Source organism: Antedon mediterranea, chromosome 4, assembly GCF_964355755.1.
Source record: "Antedon mediterranea chromosome 4, ecAntMedi1.1, whole genome shotgun sequence".
NCBI lineage: Eukaryota > Metazoa > Echinodermata > Crinoidea > Comatulida > Antedonidae > Antedon > Antedon mediterranea.
Genome location: NC_092673.1, coordinates 15196808 through 15218354, shown reverse-complemented (window position 1 = coordinate 15218354; position 21547 = coordinate 15196808). Strand labels below are relative to the sequence as shown.

The 21547-nt window shown below is 34.2% G+C and overlaps 1 protein-coding gene across 1 annotated transcript; it reads right to left on the bottom strand.

The window, feature by feature from the left end:
• Positions 1-2207: 2207 nt before the first annotated feature.
• Positions 2208-20831, bottom strand: LOC140046745 (probable ATP-dependent RNA helicase DDX41). Its single transcript, XM_072091454.1, has 15 exons — positions 20703-20831; positions 17390-17470; positions 17129-17291; positions 16474-16609; positions 16180-16297; positions 15881-15972; positions 14953-15106; positions 14002-14138; positions 13039-13201; positions 11998-12201; positions 11501-11597; positions 10839-10988; positions 10250-10321; positions 6375-6485; positions 2208-4550 (listed from the first exon to the last, which is right to left on the bottom strand). Exons 1-15 carry the CDS (start codon positions 20751-20753, stop codon positions 4414-4416), a joined length of 1866 nt encoding a protein of 621 aa, XP_071947555.1. The 5' UTR covers positions 20754-20831; the 3' UTR covers positions 2208-4413.
• Between the last annotated feature and the right edge of the window lie 716 nt (positions 20832-21547).

Below are 21547 nucleotides of genomic sequence, written 5' to 3'. Positions count from 1 at the left end.
GCATGTTACCTCAATACATATTTTTAAGTAGATAATTTGGCAATTTTTTGAAAATAAAACCCTGTAATTATAGTAGAGATATTTTTTTTTCGAAAATTGCCAAATTTCGACCCTTTAGTTTTTCGACATAACTGGTTACTATACCATAACATGACATGCGCAGAATCACATAACGCGGTCTTTTACTATTATAGCTAGTAGGCCTACATGCATTTCTTTTCGGAAAATTGAAATGAAATTGAAAAGATAAAAGACGTTGAAAAAATAATATATGCGTATATTATAGCAATGTTAAATTGAATCGAAACAAAATGTTGTTCCTTTTTCTCTTACCTTCGATCAAATCACCTTTGACCAGTGATATTTCTGAAGATTCTTCCCTTAATACAACTGCAACATCTGAAAGCATATGTGGTGTATTATTCATCGCCAGGAGCCTAAAAAACAAATTAAGATGTCTACAAACTTACCTGGGACAGAATACTCACCTATCAATCATCGGTATAACTGAACCCTGGCTCACCGATACAGTTCCTGATGGTGTTATATCAAACCAACATTTCATTTTTTCGCAAAGACAGAGGTGCTCATAAAGACGGTGGTGGTGTGCTTCTGGCCATTAAACCTAAATTACATCCCATCCAAGTTATCCATCCTTCAATGGAAAATGTTGAATGTGTCTGGGCAGAATTCAGTGTCAATGATGGTAGATGGCTTTGCGGTGTATTTTATAGATCATCATCTAAACCTAACTCTGCTTTGGAACTTGAGGAAATTGTTCTGCAACTTCGTATTGAAAAATATAAAGGAGTAACGTTGCTTGGAGATTTTAACCTCAATTGGTTGGCCGACATACACGTTACCAACAACTTGCACAGCAGAGTCAGCAATTGGACATCATCACTTGATTTCCAGCAGATTGTCACGCATACCATTGTCATCCAGCACCCTTATTGACTTCCTTCCTTTCCCACAGTAAATATATTGATGAATTAATGGAAAAAGCTGATAACAAGAAGCAATTCTGGCAGTATGTCCATTCCAAACGGAAGTCTGCAAAAATTGTTCTTCATTTGTGATTAATGATACAATGTGCTCCGATCCGAGGACAATTGCGAACGCGTTTAATTCACTATTCGAATCTTACTTTACCCAGAATGACCCATTAGCAGATGAATCTACATCACCCAGACTAGAGGTTACAACTCTAGCAAACATTATTGTCCATCCCATTGTAGTTTTCAGGAAGATCATGAATCTCTCTGTGGGCAAAGCTGGCCGATGGCCTAACATCTCAAATGTTAAAACTCTGTGCCAAAGGTTTATCGCCATTACTTGCCAATGTGTTTAAAAGTTTGGAAAGTGCAAACATCGCACCAGTTCATAAGAAGCTCAGCAAGACGAACCTATGCAACTATAGACCAATTGCACTGACATCTTTGTTCTCAAATGATATCCCATCCACAATCGCCATTAGAGATTGTTATACTGTTCTATTTGCTTGCAATGTTTTACTTTATCATCAAAGATCTATTATTTATAATTTACTCATAGTTAATAATCGTCATGATACCCTCACTTTCAAGCATCTTCGCTCCAGTAATGATATGTCAAAATTTTGCATCCCGACCAGATTCACTAGAACTTGGAATTCCATACCCAACGAGATTCGCAATATTATTGTTAATGGTTTGTTAATTATCCCTAAAGCAATATTTTAAAAGTCGGAGAGAAACTTTGTAACTTTATAAATCATTTTTTTTATCTTGTGAAATGTCTATGTTATATATTATAGTATATATTCTTGTTATTTGTAATTTTTGTGTTGGAGAGACACACCTTACCGGTGACAGCGTTTTTTTAAATGCTTTTGTCTCTCCTCGGCCCGGCTCCTCGGCTTCGTGTCTTGTCTTCATATATATATATATATTTCTATGTTTTGTAATTATTATTTCATGTCTATTGCCGAAATGAATAAAATAAAAAATAAAATAAATGCAAGCAAACATGCACACAATCAATCATCAATCAAGAAAACAATTAAGCACGCACAAACACCCAAGTACGCACACAAGTACAAAAGCAAGCAATATTTTGAACGACATAATGAATTAATCAAAGAAACATCTGTACTAAATGTTGTCAACCGTACATGCGATCAAATTCAACTAATGATAGCAATACAATACTCACACAATATTTACCGATCATTATACAGACTTACAGTCATTTATTTCTACATATTAACAATATATCATGATATTCCAGCATTATTGAAGTGTGATAGCCAAGGCTATTTTGTCAATCAACACTCACAGCGTCAATCGTATAACGATAGGCAAATTTAATCGTTTTATACAATACAAAATGTCACTAATCATTAACACGTATAAGCGTAAATGAAAGATAGGTCAGTGATTGGTAAGATGACCACCTTCTTTTAACAAGATATTAAGCATAAAGGTCTGTATGATATAGGTAGCACTCAGCTATGATTCGAAATGCTTCCAATAGAAGAAGGTTCATTAAATAATTATGTGATAATGGTTATCAAATAGGCCTAGCTTATTAGTACTCTGTTTGAAGTCTTACTGTTAAGAAACTATTCTACTGCAGTAACCACATTTTGTTTACTCTTCAACCAACTATTTAGCAAATTTTTTTTCTGGGAATCATACACAGTTTATTGCAGTAACTGCCGCATAAATAAGGTAACAAAGTTACTGCAGTAACTGCAGTATAATCAGTACTTTCTAATCTATATAAAATTGAAACATAATTATCATACTAATAATCTTTAAATTCTGTAATCCTTTAATTACCAAGCATTGAAAATTGTATTTTAGGTTTACATAAATCTGCTCATTCATAATCTTTATCTCAATACCAAACGAATGTATGTATGTATATCTTTAAGCTTTACAATCAATTTATTTGGATGGTAGTTAATCGAGTTACAAGAACTAGGTTAGGTTACTACTTACACAAAGCAAACTCCTATTTATGCCAGACATGAACCAGATAAAAGTAATTCAATGATTTACTTGTCATATTCATTACATGAACATCATAATATTATGTTACTGAAATAGAACTAGAAGTCCAAGGAAACATGCACACATTGCACAACAATGTCTTGGCAGCAGAAACAGGACACATTTTCAGTAACCAGTTAAATGGCAGCCTGAAAATAATGGTTAAATTAACCCAATCGTTAATGCTGTGAGAAACAGTCTTATATGCAAAGTTGATTACATTACATACATACATTAATTAATTACAAACCCTCAAGAAGAAGCCAGAAATTGACAAGGTTCTCCTTTTTATGACAATAGTTATCCTTACAACCCTCACTACTACATATCAGCTTTTACAAGAAGACTGACCCATTGGCTAAGTTACCATTACAACCCTTACTACTTCAACACAGCTCTTAGCAGATGACTGACCCAATGACCAAGTTATCCTTACGACCCTCACTACTACATATCAGCTTTTACAAGACGACAGACCCATTGGCTAAGTTACCATTACAACCCTTACTACTTCAACACAGCTCTTAGCAGATGACTGACCCAATGACCAAGTTATCCTTACGACCCTCACTACTAAATATCAGCTTTTACAAGAAGACTGACCCATTGGCTAAGTTACCATTACAACTCTTACTAATTCAACACAGCTCTTAGGAGACGACTGACCCAATGACCAAGTTATCCTTACGACCCTCACTACTACATATCAGCTTTTACAAGAAGACTGACCCATTGCCTAAGTTACCATTACAACCCTTACTACTTCAACACAGCTCTTAGCAGACGACTGACCCAATGACCAAGTTATCCTTACGACCCTCAGTACTACATATCAGCTTTTACAAGAAGACTGACCCATTGGCTAAGTTACCATTACAACTCTTACTACTTCAACACAGCTCTTAGGAGACGACTGACCCAATGACCAAGTTATCCTTACGACCCTCACTACTACATATCAGCTTTTACAAGAAGACTGACCCATTGGCTAAGTTACCATTACAACCCTTACTACTTCAACACAGCTCTTAGCAGACGACTGACCCAATGACCAAGTTATCCTTACGACCCTCAGTACTACATATCAGCGTTTATCAGACAACTGACCCATTGGCTAAGTTACCTTTATGACCCTCACTATTTCAACACAGCTCTTTATAAAGCAGATTGCTGGCCCAATGACCAAGTTAACCTTATGAACTACATTACTACGTATCAGCTTCTAACTGGCATCTGGCCTATTGCAAAAGTTATCCTTACGACCAGCAATACGACATCGCGACTTCCAATCCTATCTTTACAACCACGCTACATCTTGGCGTTCAACAGTCAGCTGGCCCGTTGGGCAAGTGATCCTTCCTGTTATTGATTACATTGTTTACCAGTCAGCAGCCCCACTAGCCAAGTAATCTTTACGGCCCACGCTACTAGCTTGTTTAGATTGCATAGCTTCTAGTTTAGGACAGTCTGTAATACGATGACCCAAACCACCACAATACGAACATCCTCGTTCATCTAAACAGAAAAATACAACAATTAACTTTTAATTTGAAACATTTGCAAATGTTCACATATGCAAATGTTCACATATAAACACAACACAAATCAGTGGCGTAACGCAGAGGCCGGAGGCTCCTGGTTTTGGGACGCTATATTTTTAACATAATCAGCTTCACTGAATATGACGTCAAGTTGCATACAACCAGATTCATACATGATGCGTTTTTCTACAATTTCTGGAATATAAATCTTTTTTTTTTTTTTATGTAAACATTTATATTTTGTTTTAGTTCTGTGTTTTATTAGTTTTCTATAAGTTATATGACAATACTGCAACGTACGGTGAGAGTCAATCAACTATAGTATAGTGTTTAGGCCACACAAGCTCTGGGGCCTCTTGGTTTAGCTAGTGAGTGCTCATAGCCGCTACTTCACTGAGAAACATGCTATAGGACATCATATTTTCTTTGTAAAACATCAGAATTTAATAGTTTACTTTATCATGTAATTAATGATCAATATCTATGTACTTGTCACCTTTTTCACATTTACAAAGACCTTGTACAACTTGTAGATATTCACAGAATATAAATTAAATAAATCCTTGAATATGTGGTTGAGTAATGATAAGTGCTGATACAGTATTCTGATTCTTTGAAAAAATATAATTATAAGAGTAGCATTTTGAGATTTAATCATAAAACACCTGTGCAATTATCATAATACACCTGTGCAATTATCATAATACACCTGTGCAATTATCATAATACACCTGTGCAATTATCATAATAGTAAGGGTATTTTGCAAGAAGTCTAAATTTCTAGAAACAATACCATATACAGTACTGTATCGAAGGTTTCTTTTATTGTTCCAAATTGTACAAAACAGAAAAAGTAAAACATATTGGAACTAGGTTCCTATTGAACTACTACTAGCTACATTTGGATGCTGGATAGAAATAAGTGTAGTGGATGGCTGGATGGTGTATCACATTTGTTTGTGATTTTGTACTGGATACTCTGGGAATGTTTTTAATGTTATCCTAACCATTGTTTAGGGGCAAAATGTTATTCCATGGAGATTTAAATATAAACTAGCATTCAGTATAGAAGTGACATTTGAGCTTTGAGGTATTTTGAAATGCAACATTAATAAGCATGAAAGAATCCATAAATAAAACGCTACACAGGTGAACGATAACATACATCTGACATATTTAAATTATTTTGGCTATGTATTGAATTAAACAACAAAAATTAATACAAAACGAAAAATCACACTAAAACAGGATTTTTTCCCACTTAATAGTGAAGAGATTTGAATCTCATAACAGATAGTTCGTAGTACACCCAGCAAGATCATTTTCACTATTCACAACCCTTAATCTAAAACCATAGACGCACTTGCGTACATGCTCGTGGAAAAAGGGAATTCTCCTAATGGCAAACATGTTATTAGCACTACAGTGTTTGTGTAAGCCTAGCAACATTCTCAATATTTAGGCGTCAAGTGTGTTGTATTGTTATTGTAAAGGTAGTACAAGGTTGCAGTCTCTTTGTTGTGTTGCGTCCAAAGTCCTAATATGTTATGTTTTATTATGGAATATAAAGATTGAAATAGCCAAGGTGACCAAATAATTTCAATGCCATGTGCAATTAACACAATTCATTGAGGAAAAAGGTTTTAATATCCTAAACTTGGATTAACCTACTGTAAGCTATGCATAGAGGCAACAGAAAAGCAACAATGGTGTCAAATGCCTGTATTTCTTTAAATCATACACACTGATTTTTCACTTTTTAACAAAATGACACAAAGCAAAGTTATAGATTGCTTACCTCCAATATTCAAGTGTTCATCATTGTCGCCCTCTAGAGATAACAAAACCATCGGAACTTTCTGTTTGGCTTCTACTAATAGATGTTTTAAGTCCAGCAAAACAGATTCGTCTGAAAAAATAACAACAATTCAATAAAAACATTCATAACAATACTGTGCTTTAGTTAGCTATACAGATGCTTTTAAAATCTTGGCCAAATATTACATTTTTTTAAAAGGTTCAGTTCAAGTATCATATACAAGGGTTTAGCTAAATGTATAAGTTTCTATGGCTTATAGCTAAATTTGTATAAGGTTAAGCTCAACTTATAATAAGTTTCTATAGTTTAATCCATATAAGATTAGCTCAATTTGTATTAAGGTTTTATAGCTCAATTCATATAGGGTTAAGCTCAATTTGAGCTCAATTCATATAGGGTTAAGCTCAATTTGAGCTCAATTCATATAGGGTTAAGCTCAATTTGAGCTCAATTCATATAGGGTTAAGCTCAATTTGAGCTCAATTCATATAGGGTTAAGCTCAATTTGAGCTCAATTCATATAGGGTTAAGCTCAATTTGTATAAAGTTGTGTGACAAAAAAATGTGATGTGTCCATATATGGACATAACATCATATCACTACCATATCTGGGTTACTTTTTTTTGTCACCAAATTTGATAGTGTAGACAGAGCTTAAGGTTCTAGCTCAATTCATATAGGGTTATATAGCCAAATCTATACAAGTTTATATAGTTTAAATCATATAGGGTTATATAGCTCAATTTGTATATTTGTAGTCCAATTTAAGATTTTATAATCTGTAGTATATCTACATCAGATCTGTAAACAAAAATATAGTAGTGGTATGCATCATTTCTTATAGAATTAAAAAAAAAAGCATATTTTCAAATATGTTTAAATTGCTACAATACAAACAACATTATACTTGGTAAATGTCCTAGTTCTAAGGGCACACCAGCAGAATTCAGGTTGACTTCAAAACAACATCACCCCTTTCTTCTATTATTAGCTATCACACTGTGAGGTGAGAGGTGCTTACAGATTTGTTAAGGTACACTTTTCGGTCCCTAGATACATAACAGGTCCCAAAGCAACAAGGTTACATCTTGCGCATAAATCAAACATTATCATTTTTATATAAAACACATTGTTAACACATTAATACATTATTAATTCTACAAGTAAAACATTATAAAAATATATATAATATAATAATAGTTAGAATTATGAGTAAATATCACAAAAAGCTAAATGTAAATAGCCATTTTAATAAATCTCAATGGTATCTACAGATTAAGTATTACATTATAATTGCAGTAGCACCTTCTGGATATCTGAACACACAGTGATGTATTGGCACTTATCCAATCAGGGGACAGTCTCCCTTTAATAGGAAAGTCCCCTTAATAGAGATGTGTCTCATACTGTACTTTATTACTATTTTCATCTCTCTCAGCAGGTTCTAATAGTTATCTGCTACTTGTTTTGAATTACTAAACTAAACTGTGTCCCCAGGTTCAGGCGATTTTCTGTTGTCAATTTCAGCCTCAAAGCTAGCAATTTGTACTATTGTTGTGACATGACCCAGGTCTACATTACTATATAAACTACTATAATTGTAACATATCAAGATTTTGTTTCACCTTATCTCTCAACTTTAATTTGCTCATAGTTCGTTCTCAATATTTTGTCAATTCAATTAGAGTGTACTTGCAAAAAAAAAGCTAATTAGCACAAATCTTATGTGTAAATGGGATCATATGGCAAGAAGTATGGCAACCTTGATTACTTAATTACATGACATCATAACATAACATCAGTTTAGGTTTACATTGACAAAGATTAGTTGGAATATTCTACAGAAGTCCAAGTTTACGACCTTGTCAGTTTTATCTATCCAACAGAGGCAAGGATCCCAGTAGAATAATATTAAAATGCATTGATTTGGGTGTTTAATTATAGCTACCTGGCAGGAAAGCAAGAAGGCTACACATTGTATCAAAAGCACAGGGTCAACAGGTTATTGGTCTCATAGAATAATCAAACTGTATCAACATTACAAGGTCAAGGGTTATTGGTGTGTCATAGAATAATCGAATTAAAACAACAAATGAGCATCATTAATTATTATGTGAAGATACAGATAGTTCAAGATTCAGAGATCTTTTGTGATATCAATATATCATAGCTTATTTATTATTATTTAAAAAGGGGAAACTGAGCAGAGACAAGAGCTGTCTAAAGACGTGTTTATACAACACGACGCTATTACAAGCATATTCAACAATGCCTACGAGAAGTGTGTTGTATAACACCAAAGAGATTCCGTGTAATAAAATTTTAATTGGGAAAAAGGCTATTTGTCCCCAGGGTATTGTTTTTACCTCTCGTTAAATAAAACTATAAAAATAACCGTGCATATTTTAACTGATTTATTGCTTAACATTAACGCTAATCAAATGTTGGCAAAATTTAGCATAGTAGTAGTTTTATCCTAATTTTAAATTATTTTTTTTCAAATTTCAAAAGCAGATTTAAAAAATCAATAACTGAAGAAACTAAATTTTAAACGAAGTATCATCGTTTGTTAAAATCCATAATAAACTCATATTAATTCACAATGCATATGACTCTACATGAGGAAAATACAACTTGGTACTATGCATTACGGTATAACACGATTGAATGTATAATGTACATATGGCTATTTTACACTGCATAGCAAACATGGACATTAGACATTCATTGGTTAACACTGTGGCACTGCTAATTGTAAATAAGGTCGTGTTTATACAACACCCTAAATTTGAACACGGCTTTAATTTTTAGCGTGTTGTTCGGACCGAGGTCAACCCACCTTAACGTTTGCTGTTATACTAGAAATCACGATACCGTGTTATACCGGAAGTTTCATCAACACGCAGTGCATGCTAGGATAAAAGGTCAAATCGTTGATCGCGCTTGAATTGGCTGAGTTGTCAACAATCATCGTCGCCTCCTCGCTGTCGATTCGCGCGGTTTTTACCATTTTCATTATATTGTATTCGTTCACGTTTGCATTGTTGTTTATTTTGTTCTCGGTTCATTTAAATTAATAAAAGTTATTTTAAGGGTTTCATTGTTTCATCTATACACTATGGAAGAAGATGCCATTTTTGCGATGTTATTTTTTTTATTCTGTTTGGAGTGGGAAACGATAGATGCCTACTACCACTACGAGTTGGCCCCACTAGGCTAGGCGTAAGACGTGGTAGGAGGATGATTGCTGGCAGCGAAGCAGCAATAAATGGGCCCAATCTTGTTAGCAATGTCGCATGACATGATTGATATTACGACCTGTTTTAACGAGAGGTCAAAATATACCCTGAGGACACTTCCAACACGGTAACGGCGACCGGGAATCCACCAAATTTTAGGATTCAGCCAAGTAGCCTTTTTTGCAATTAAAATCTCATTACACGGAATCTCTTTGTTGTTATACAACACACTTTTCGTAGGCGTGTAGAATATGCGTGTAATAGCGTGTTGTATAAACGCGCCCTAACAAAGCCATTCATCTCATTCCTTTGTTCTCTGGATGATCACGTACAATTTTGCGAGAACTGAGCATGCTTTCATATCAAGCACTAATTTTTGTTAAGCAAGGTCATTTTATGCTGTCTGTTTATTGGTAAAAAAAATCATACAATTTCAGGAAACAAATGGTTTCTTGATCCATTGCTTAAAATCATGATTTTAAATACCACTAAACCAATTTTCCACAATATTTTTCTCAGGACGCTGGACAGAATCTGACCGATATGCAAAAGCAGATTTACACTCAGGATTTACACATGTCAAAATGTAATTAGATAATGTTTGGTTACACTTACCACATCCTTTATTGATAAAAGTTGTCGCTATGCCCGTCTGACCGCATCTTCCGGTTCGACCAATTCTATGAACTGAATACCAAAGACAGGTTATACTAATCAAAAAATAACTGATCATTCAAAAGACAATTTTTTTTTTTTTTTTTTACTTGATGTAGTAACTTGTAATTGACAGAAATCGGTTTGCGAATACAAGAATGGTAGAAAGCACAGAGAGAAGTAGGCCGATTTGGAATAATTCTTCCAATTTAGTTTATTCAAATAACAATATAAATGTATTTTATCTTCTTTCTTCAGAGGGTCTATGAATGAAATGTTTTTTTAATGCATGTATTTTGCAGCTCAAAATAAAGAGCTAATGTAATTATGAATTTTAAAGAAAAACAAATTAAAATAAAGATACGGAAGACAAATTAAGAATTCAATATAAAATTCTTAAGCTCTGTCTACACTATCAAACTTTACGTGACAAAAAAGTGTGATGTGCCCAAATATTGTAGTGATATGCCTAAATGATAGTGATATGATCATCATGTCCATATATTGATTTGACAGTGTAGACAGACCTTTAACTTGACATAATACCCACCATAGTTTTCAATATCCTCTGGCATATCATAATTAATAACATGTTGAATATTGGGAAAATCCAATCCCTTAGATGCCACATCTGTTGCAACGAGGACATCTTTTTTAGCTTGTCGGAACTGATCTATTGCACGTGTTCTCTCTTCTTGATCTGGGGGTAGAAAAGTGCCAAATATTTGTTATTAATATTTTTGACCCTCTGTAATGATTATGAATATTGTTTATAAATGCAAATGATGAAACCAAATTAAGTTTAATTTTAGGAGGAGAGGCAAATGATAAAATGCATTCGATACATTTTGTTTGTATCTTTATGGGAGAAAAGATCTTCTTTAAAGTACTCCAATGATTGTGATTGTATTGTTGCTTGTAAATAGTTTTTAGTTTAGTTATTCATGTTTTCTTTTTATTTCCTCTCAGTTTGTTTGGCCCGCACTGCATATATTAGTGTGAAGTGCCACCGATTCAAAGGTAAAAATAAATAAATAACAGATTTGTTTACAAAATAAACACACTTTGAATAAAATAAAACACACAATGCTTTACTTTAAATAGCTGTCTTTTTTTTTAAATTGTGTAATAAATAAGCATCGATATTATCCACTAATAGACTGCTGTAGGATCCATGCTGTCAAAAAAACAACCTTTATTAAATGTTAATACCTTTTCCTCCATGAATTGCCACTGCTTCTACTCCCTTCAATAATAAATACTCATGGATATCATCAACATCTGCTTTCTTCTCTGCAAATATTAAAACCTATATATAAAAGAACCATAGCATTTACACACTACACAATAACAGTTTGGTTATTATTTCAACAGTTAAAGAACAATGTTATTAAGTTAAGTAATGGTAACCGATATAAAAGAACCATAGCATTTACACACTATACAATGAAAGTTTGGTTAACAGCAAGTACACATCCAACAGCAAGTAATTCCCCAATTAAATTTTATAGTTCTTACATAAAAAAGGCTTAGACCTAGATCAGAGGCGGATTGCTATAAAACAGTCTTAACTGATGGTCTTAACTCCCCGATTAAAGCCGGCTTTATCAGACAGACGGGTTTACTAAAGCCACCCCATTATCATCCCTTTGTTTACTTTGTTTAGCTCCGTAATGTTGAAACATAACAACAATACTCTAGCCACTTACTGGAGGTGGTGTTTTTTGCAAGCATTCTAAAATATACACCATCTTAGCCTCTTGTTTTACATATTCCACCTCCTGTATGACGTCAAGACTAGCAGCACCAGCACGACCAACATTAACTGTTACAGGAACCACGAGGGCGCTTTTAGCAAAATTCTGAATCTTTTTAGGCATAGTAGCACTGAAGAGTAAAGTTTGTCTTTGACCCTGAAAGAAGTTAGGTTATCGTAAGTGTAATGAGACACCATTGTGAAGTTTTAAACAGATTTACTCAAAAAAAAAAAGCACAAAGGTCAAAATATTAACAATAACTTAATCCTTAATCAGTAGTTTTGTTCTTGCCATGGACAAGATATTGTTGTTCATAATACAAAGCCTACATTTTAAGATTCAATTTTATTTTGCCATAATGGAAATAATATGCACAAAATAGAATTACAAAACAATATTTTGGCAAGATTTATTTGTAAATTGGGTTATTCTTAACAATGTGATGTTATGCTATGATTAATTTAACAAGGGTATTTTAAATGTAATTTTAATTACTTTTTTCTTGTACATGGTCTGTATTTTGTTTTTGTAATTTTGATGTATTTTATGGATGTATTCCTATGTAATATTTAAATTGTTCTGTTATTGTCTCCCAAAAACATGAAAAATGAAGGTTACTAAAAAAACACTACGAATATGGCATTTCAGTTTAATCAAGTCATCACTTCTGTAGAAAAAAAAAGTAAAAATCATGTTTTCACTTGTAAAAAGACAAAATAAACCGATGAAATTGAATCAAAAGCCCATTGACTTTCAGTCAATTTGACTATTTTTTGCTTTAAATAATTTTTTTCAGGTAAATAATTGTTTTTTTATCTAATCTTTGGTGAATAGCTATTATGTGACATTACAAAACTTTTTCAGGGGGCCAATACATCTTGAAAAAAATAGGATATAATCAATTATGAGTAAAACTAAAAACTGAAATATTGGCAATGGTTACCAAGTAAATAAACAAGTAAATAAAAACAGAATAATAAATAAAACACTTACCTTGAAATAAGTGAGGATTGTCCTAATGTCTTCTTCAAATCCAAGATCAATCATCCTATCTGCCTCATCCAGACACAAATAGCGACAAACCGACAAAGTAAAAAACTTCTTATTCAACATGTCCATCAACCTGCCAGGTGTAGCTACAATAATGTGTACACCTCTACAAGAAGATAAAACAATAGATATAGTAAAATGTGAATTCAAATTATATTGTTAATATCAAACTTTATGACAAAAAAATGTACCTATAATATGGACATAATGTCATATCACTACCATATTTTGGCATATCACTACCATATTTTGGCATATCACTACCATATTTGGGTATATCACTACCATATTTTGGCATATCACTACCATATTTGGGCATATCACTACCATATTTGGGCACGTCACACTTTTTTTTGTCAAATTAGATTGATAGTGTAGACAAAGCTTTATATAATTTTTAATGGAAACTTCTAAAACGCCAAGTGACAATGCTAAAATAGATAAGAAAATCTGTGAGTGTTTTTGGCAAACACTAACTTTTATTTGGTATGCAGATGGTCTTACCAGTATATTATTGTAGACCATAAGGTACAGTATAACCCCTTTTTTGGGACACCCCTGACCAACTCCTATTTCGGAGACACCCTTATTAGTGGGACACTTTTGTCCCGAAAGTGTCTACTTTAGGTCAATTCAGACAGCGTCATACAATGAGTTGAACACTTTTAAATTAAACATGTTTAAAGTTCTCGCGACGACCTAAAAACTATGCCTGATGCTATCTCAAGATGACTTGTCTTGTTGGGATTCAACTCAGATAGCACTGACGAGTCAAGACACTTTGTCAGGCCTCGTCGTGTGTCGCTGTTTGAGATAGCCTTTAGATTTCTAGTTTGTTCTCGATAGTGTACAAACAAGCCCACATTGACGGCATGAATTTTGACCACTCTTTCTTTCTTTACTTACTTCTTAACAATCTCCATCTGCTCTTTTACAGACACACCACCAATACACAACATTGTCTTGATAGTTGGAAGACCATCAGCTTCAAGACATTTGATGAAATACTGGATACCTTCATATGTCTGTCTTGCCAACTCTCTCTGAACAAAGAGAAATGTTACACAATTTCCATTATCATTCGAATAATAGCCCAGCTTTGAATAAATGCCCCCACCCCTCGAATAAAGGCCCCGTAGCCTTTATTTATTTCCTCAAATAAACGCCCAACCACATGCATATATGCATACACAATATTGTATTACAACACATTTCTGTTTGTAGTAGAATTCATTGAATTCCATGATTTACAATTTACCAATCATTTTGATACAATTTTTACTATATTTTATCACTTCTTGATATTAATTGTGTTGTATTTGTTAATCTCTAGTGGGTATTTATTTGATTATACATGTTAACAGATTATAAATACGGAAATATTAATTTATTCTGTCTGGTGTTCAGATGATGGAAGAAAAGCTTATTGTATAATTTAAGAGATATCAAGATAGAAAGCACTGTTTACCCTCCAAAAATCAGTTTTATGGTAGTGAAATGATCATTTTTGTAAACACCACATTAAGACTAAGACATTATACAATGTTACAATTTGTCAATTCAAATTAGACTTGTATTGCGGTATTTAAAAATAATAGGTGTTTTTCAGGATTCATTCATTTGACGTATTGGGACAACATCAAATATGTAGTTTATCATTCCTTAAAACTGTGGATGAGAGATTACCAATTGCTCGGTCTAAAGTAGACAGGGCGTAATGTAAACTGCCGTCATCCAGCGCTTTTTCCTAGTTAAAAAAGTCCCTAATATTACATCTCAAACAAAGTGGATTTTTCGCACACAGACAGAAGTTAAAAAGCAAATAATTAAGTTTTTTAACTGAAGAATAATACTTACAGATGGACAAATGATCAAACCATAAGGACCTTCATTCTTTACAAATGGCATTCTCTTTTCTTGTTCAATACAAAACATCAAGATTGGTAATGTAAAAACCAGGGTTTTACCAGAACCAGTGAAAGCTATCCCAATCATATCACGACCTGATAAACTAGAAAGAAAAACAAATATTGTATTAATTGAAACTTAGTACACAGTACAGTAGGACCTACATTCACATTCAATCACAGCTATGCGTGGGGATGACTATTGCGTGGGGATGACTATTGCGTGGGGATGACTACTGCGTGGGGATGACTATTGCGTGGGGATGACTGCTGCTTGGGGATGACTGCTGCGTGGGGATGACTGCTGCGTGGGGATGACTGCTGCGTGGGGATGACTGCTGCGTGGGGATGACTGCTGCGTGGGGATGACTGCTGCGTGGGGATGACTGCTGCGTGGGGATGACTGCTGCGTGGGGATGACTGCTGCGTGGGGATGACTGCTGCGTGGGGATGACTGCTGCGTGGGGATGACTGCTGCGTGGGGATGACTCCTGCGTGGGGATGACTACTGCGTGGGGATGACTCCTGCGTGGGGATGACTCCTGCGTGGAGATGACTGCTGCGTGGGGATGACTGCTGCGTGGGGATGACTGCTGCGTGGGGATGACTACTGCGTGGGGATGACTACTGCGTGGGGATGACTACTGTATAATTTTTAGTTTATATCATAAAACTCTAGCAGGTGATCAGACCTACCAGGCCCTACTGGACAGAGGTTAGTATGGCCGTTAGAATTGCACCCTCAATGTACAGTGTGCATTATGCTTGTTTAATTGTTATATTGTATTTCAATGTTCAGAAAAAAAATTCTTGAGTGATAGTGACCTTCTGTTTTATGTTTGTTCTTGTCTTGTTGAAAGATTGTTGGAAAAACTCACATGACTGGAATTCCTTGTGTTTGGATAGGTGTGGGATGTGTTATTCCCTTTTTCTTTAAACCATATAATATTCCTTTTGGAAACTTCATTTCCTAGAATAAAAAAGAAATGGTGAAAATTCAATTCAGTTTCCAAACATATATGAATAAAAGCATCAATCAAAAAATTATTTAAATGTTATGTGTATAATAATAAAATTAGGGAAACTTATAAATGAGAATAAAGAGTGGAAAAGGGACCTTTGCCCTTCCAAAAGGCTACTGAAAATGTCACTGTACACCACAGCTAGTATCACTTACTTTGAATGATTTAATAGGTGGTGCAACATTTTCTCCTTCAACTAAGATGTGCCACTTCTTGCGTACTCTTTCATGGCGAGCCTCTGGCATGTTTCTAATGTGTCGAGGAGCTCTCCATCTGCAATAGCAATATCAAAATTATCATTGCTTGTGACAATCCTAATGGTTAACATGAATTAAGTACTGCTAGTATTAGCTTACCATAATTGTTCTCGCGAAATTAACCAATTAAACAAATAAACAGTTGACTGGTCTTATTTAGCTTAGCTTAATTGTACTAGTTTCTCCACTTACCCTGTTTTGATAGGATCTGTGTATGTGGTTCCAGTGGCCAATTCTTGTACTGTCATTAAAGCCTTTTGACGCTGAATACTTTCCAATATCTGCTGTTCTTTTTCAAGCTGTTTATCTCGCTCTGTTACTTTAATACCTTTTAGGAAATTCAAAAAGAAGTTATATCCTTGATTCATAAAGTGCCTAAACTTCCAAGCGCCGTACATATTATTACCCGGCAACTTTTGGATCAAAGATGTATGGTAACAATCAGCGCAAAGTTGTGCCTTGACCTTAATACCATATACCTATTTGTACTGTACACCTGGATGGAGAGAGGCAAATTGAGTGTCTTGCACAAGGATACAGGCAATGTGACTAGAGTTGGATTTGAACCAATGATCAGTAACCAACAAACTGCATTACACATATCCACATTAATGCATACATATTAATAATTTTTTTGGGGGGGGGGGGGGGTAATTTTTTTAAAATACAGAATTCAGTAATGATGGAATCAAGTGTATACTGCAACTCGAATTTTAAGTTAAACAAATTATTTTGTAGGCAAGTTGTTTAGGTAAATTATTAGGATTCCACATATCAATCAGTTATGGAGACAACCCCCAGTGACCCATAGTTAGTAATAACATCACTTACAGGGGGCAAGACTTACTTTCAGCCTGTTTCTTAAGTTCTGCATGTTGATCCATCAAACTCATCTTGGCTAGTGGTCCTTCTTTTGTTTCATCTGTCTCTCTTTCAACACCCCCATCTTTTGTTTTTTGATATGATTCTTTGATTGTTCGTTTAGTTAAATATTTATTTGCCTTTTCAAGCTATATGGTGAAAAAAAAGAGATATAAAAATGTTAATCATAATAAAGGCAAAACATTTAAGGGAAGTTTTAAGTTTAATTCTTTACTAACATACTAACCTGTTCTTTCCTTCTTTCTTTTAATGGCACAAATGGAATATATTCTTCTTCATCTGAGTGTTCTTGTTCATGTTTATGTTTCTATACAAAGTATTCAAGTGAATGTCAGTTAAAAAAACATTACATTTATATCAGCTGTTAAATACTGTTGACAATATGAATATTATTCTTCCACATACATACCTTTTAAGCCTTATTATATGTATTATTAGATATAATTAATATTTAAAGATGTATTGTCCCCCAGAAAAAAAATTATTATTGAGTGAGTCATATGGCCGAGCGGTTAAGGCAGGGGCGCCGTTTATCGTACCTAAAGAGCCAACAACAACATCGGCAAGGGTTCGAGGCCGACTCGCTCCTAGTTCTGGTGGTGGAACAAGTCTTCTCGGATAAGGACTATAAACCGTAGGTCCAGTGTACACAGTTATAACCTGTGTGTACTTTAAAGAACCCAGTTCATTATTCGAAAAATAGTAGGGGGTTACCCCGGTGAACTGGTTCACACAATAGCCTCTGTATCAGAGGGATTACCACCTATCTGATAGGACAGTGATTAATTCACTATTGGTAATCCTTGGCCACAGTGCCTAAAGACATAAAAAAAAATAAATAAATAAATGAAATAAACATTTTGTTGTTAAAAATGACATTTTAATGTCACCTAGGCTAATAGATATTTTTATTTTATTTATTTATTTATTCGGTATATACAAATATATTACAAAACGACAGTCAAGGACTGAAATGAAATGTATTACAATTTAAATGACTAAAAATTAGTTAAAATTGCTATAAAAATAGAAACATCTTAATAAAATTAGATATCGTACCATACAATTAAAAACATACATGAATAAAAAACCTTAAAACATTCACTTATTACATATCTAAAAAAGAGCTAGTGGTGCCTATTAATTATATCCACCATGGTGGGAACTGGAGACGACCTAAGTCTGCTGGTTTTACAATGAGGTACTTCTAGAAAGCGGTTGACTCTGAGAGACCGAGCTGGCTTATGAAGAGGGGGAAGTATTTCTCTAAACAGCTCGGATTTTAATAAGCCTTCCCCGAAAGACAACACAAGTTTGTTTCTTCTCTCTAAAAGAGTAGGTAAACCAGTAACAGACAATGCATGATCATAGCACAAATAGTTGTTACCTAGCATGATACGCAATGCTCTCTTTTGTACCTTTTCAATAGACTTGGACATGTCCTTAGTGATAGCGCCATGCCAAACAGGGGCAGCATATTCTAAAATAGGTCTTATATATGCCATATAAACAGTCAACAGATCATTAATTAAGATTCCTGCTTTCTTCAAAATGCACAAGGAAAATAAACGTCTAGAAGCTCTAGACACAATATTATTAGTGTTAAGTTCCCATTTCAGGTCATTTTGAATGATTACACCAAGAAGCGTCATGTGATCAACTACTTGTAAAATGGAACCACTCAGACTAAAAGAAGGCGATATAATATCATCCGACTTGTCCTTAAGAAAATTGACAACCAAGATATGGCATTTGGAGGGTTTGGGTATCATATTATTGGATGAACACCAAACACTCAGATCATCTAACAGGGATTGCATGGAAGGCAAATCACCTTTGCGAACGACCTCCCCAAGGGTGAGGTCATCCACATATTTCCATCGTCTGCAGCAATCAACACAAGCATCGTTAATAAGTACTAGGAAAAGTACAGGGCCAAGCAATGTCCCCTGTGGGACACCACAAGTCAGTGACTTTGAAGATGACAAAATCCCACCACTTTGACCCAAAATTGGATCGGAAAAAAACGTATTTACCTAAAAACTGTAATTTAAAACAAAAACATAGTCAAATTGGCTGCCAATTTTGTTGAATTTAACCATTTATTTTGTAATTTTATAACATAAGAGCAAACGTTTTTTTTTTTCTACAGAAGTGATTAACTTTATTAAAACTACGAACAAAATAATATATATATATCCAAATTCCTTCACTTGCACTGATGAAGGGCTAGTGTTGCCCGAAAGCTCTGCTAACTTTTCTGGCTGTTTTACTTATCGTTTTGATTTAGCTTTTTTTTTTGTATCTCCATTGAGATCCAGCCACTGATACCCACAGCATTGTCATTTTTTCAGTAATTTGCCTTTGGATTTATACTCAAAGTCTGATTTTTTTAATTTAATCTTTATTTTCCATGTTTTTGGAATAGAAAAGAATACATGATAGATAGTGTTAAAGATGTATTGTCCTTTGACTAATTCCAAAAAATTTTTAACAAATATTTCGAAGAAAAAGTGGGTCATTTTGAAGTATTATAATAGTTATTAACTATTACCAAAAAAAAAATTCATTTAACTGAAATACAGACATTTTTTTATTCAAAAAATAACTTTCACTTCCAGTCAAAGTTTTCGATCAAAACATATCTCGTACAGTAATGCAACGCGCTTGTTTGGCTACACTGTATGCATAATCTTAAAACTTCCTCGCGATCTGTGTGAAAACACATTCTCAACCGTGACAAGTTGTAAACAATCCTAATTAGCATCATGCATAATGCATACTCGTGGTTTGAAATCTTTGTTTACTTTTCGCTCGCGACGATTTTCCAGACGAAATTTAATCAAATTAATTTACCCGTTAATTACGTAAACTTGATTTTTTTGACTCGAATTTTTTTTTTTTTTGAATTTTTAACTTTAATATTATGCACTTGTCAATTATATGACCCACTATACAACCGCCGGGAGAGGTGCGTCATTTGTCCGATGTGTGTCATACCTTATGAATACCATGACGCACCCATGTGTCAAAAATGTGACTTACCTTTAGTAGATGACCATAACGCACCCATTTTGACGCACTGTGACCATCAACATGTTTTTTATATTTTGAGTGGTAAAGTGACGAACATTGACACACCATCGTTCATTGATGTGACGTACCTTCTAGGTTTTTTTACGCACCGTACCTCTGCGTCAGTAATTATTTGTAAATGACGCATTACTTTGATAATGGCCAATTTAAATTTAGAATATTTTGACCTTCGTCGTTTTTTTGTGTTTCAAGGGACAATACATCTTTAAACACTTTTATTTATTTATTTGAATTCAATTTACAAACAATATAAGAAGAGTATAAGTTCGTGTTTGTTCAGAGAGAAGCTGAATGGGTCGAAACGACTATATCACTCAAGAGGAGTGTGTGTGTATGCAGTGTGTGATGAGTTCTCACCCCCGACAATTGTTGCTTACTTGGCCTAACATTAAACCGTAATCGTTTCCAGTTATATCCAGTTACATGAATTTATTTATATTCACCTTCGAATATTTAGAATGACTACTAACTGCTTCTCTTCGTTTAGACGACATAAGTATTTTTCTTTAGGATGATTTTTATAAGTAAAATTTAAAACCTGTTTGTTGTGTTCTCGAGAACTACTTCTGCTGTTTTTTTGTGCATGTGTGTGTGTGGTGGCGCTGTTGTCTTTTTTACATCGAAAACGCGAGCATGCGCTGTGCGCTCACACAATTTGTGGAAAAGAGAGAATAAAGATGGCTCCTGCACCGGTTGTAGTTTCACCGCTTGTTAGGGTAGGTATATTTCAGGTTGTAAGTAATTATATGGCAAGCACAGTACATTTATGAAATTATTAATTATTTTGTTCCATTATCTTAATTTATTTTAATTGACTGATACTCATTTTTTGCTATGCAAAGCTAGGCCTAGCTAGCTAAGGGCCTCACTGTATGTACTGTCTGTAGTGTACTAGAGGCTATAGGGCCTATACACCCGATCGATGCCCATCCATTGCATGATCCGAGCCTTCCACGCATCTAAACTAGGCCTAGAAAATATTGAAATTATTTTTTTACAGTTTTCAAGGTATGCTGCCATATTGATTGGAATCAAATATGGTTCAAGTCACCACAAAACACTGCAAAAGAAAGAAGATACTTTGATGAAGTTAAAAGAAGAGAAAAAAGCTAAGGAAGTTAAGAAAGAGGCTGCTGCAGGTAATTATTAGTCCTCTCTCCATGACGGTTGTCACATTCCCATCACATAATGCTTTGTATTATTTTTTATTGTATTTATATGTTTCATATGGACAGTTTGTCTGAAATAAAGTTGAATTGAATTGAATTGTAATAAAATATTTTATTTC

Coding starts and splice junctions, on each gene's coding strand:
- LOC140046745 (XM_072091454.1), bottom strand. CDS start 20,753: ATGTCGTCTAAACGAAGAGAAGCAGTTAGTAGTCATTCTAAATATTCG. Junction 15,973..16,179: donor CACCTATTAAATCATTCAAA/GTAAGTGATACT, acceptor TTTTTATTCTAG/GAAATGAAGTTTCCAAAAGG. Junction 10,322..10,838: donor AGAGGATATTGAAAACTATG/GTGGGTATTATG, acceptor TTTGGTATTCAG/TTCATAGAATTGGTCGAACC.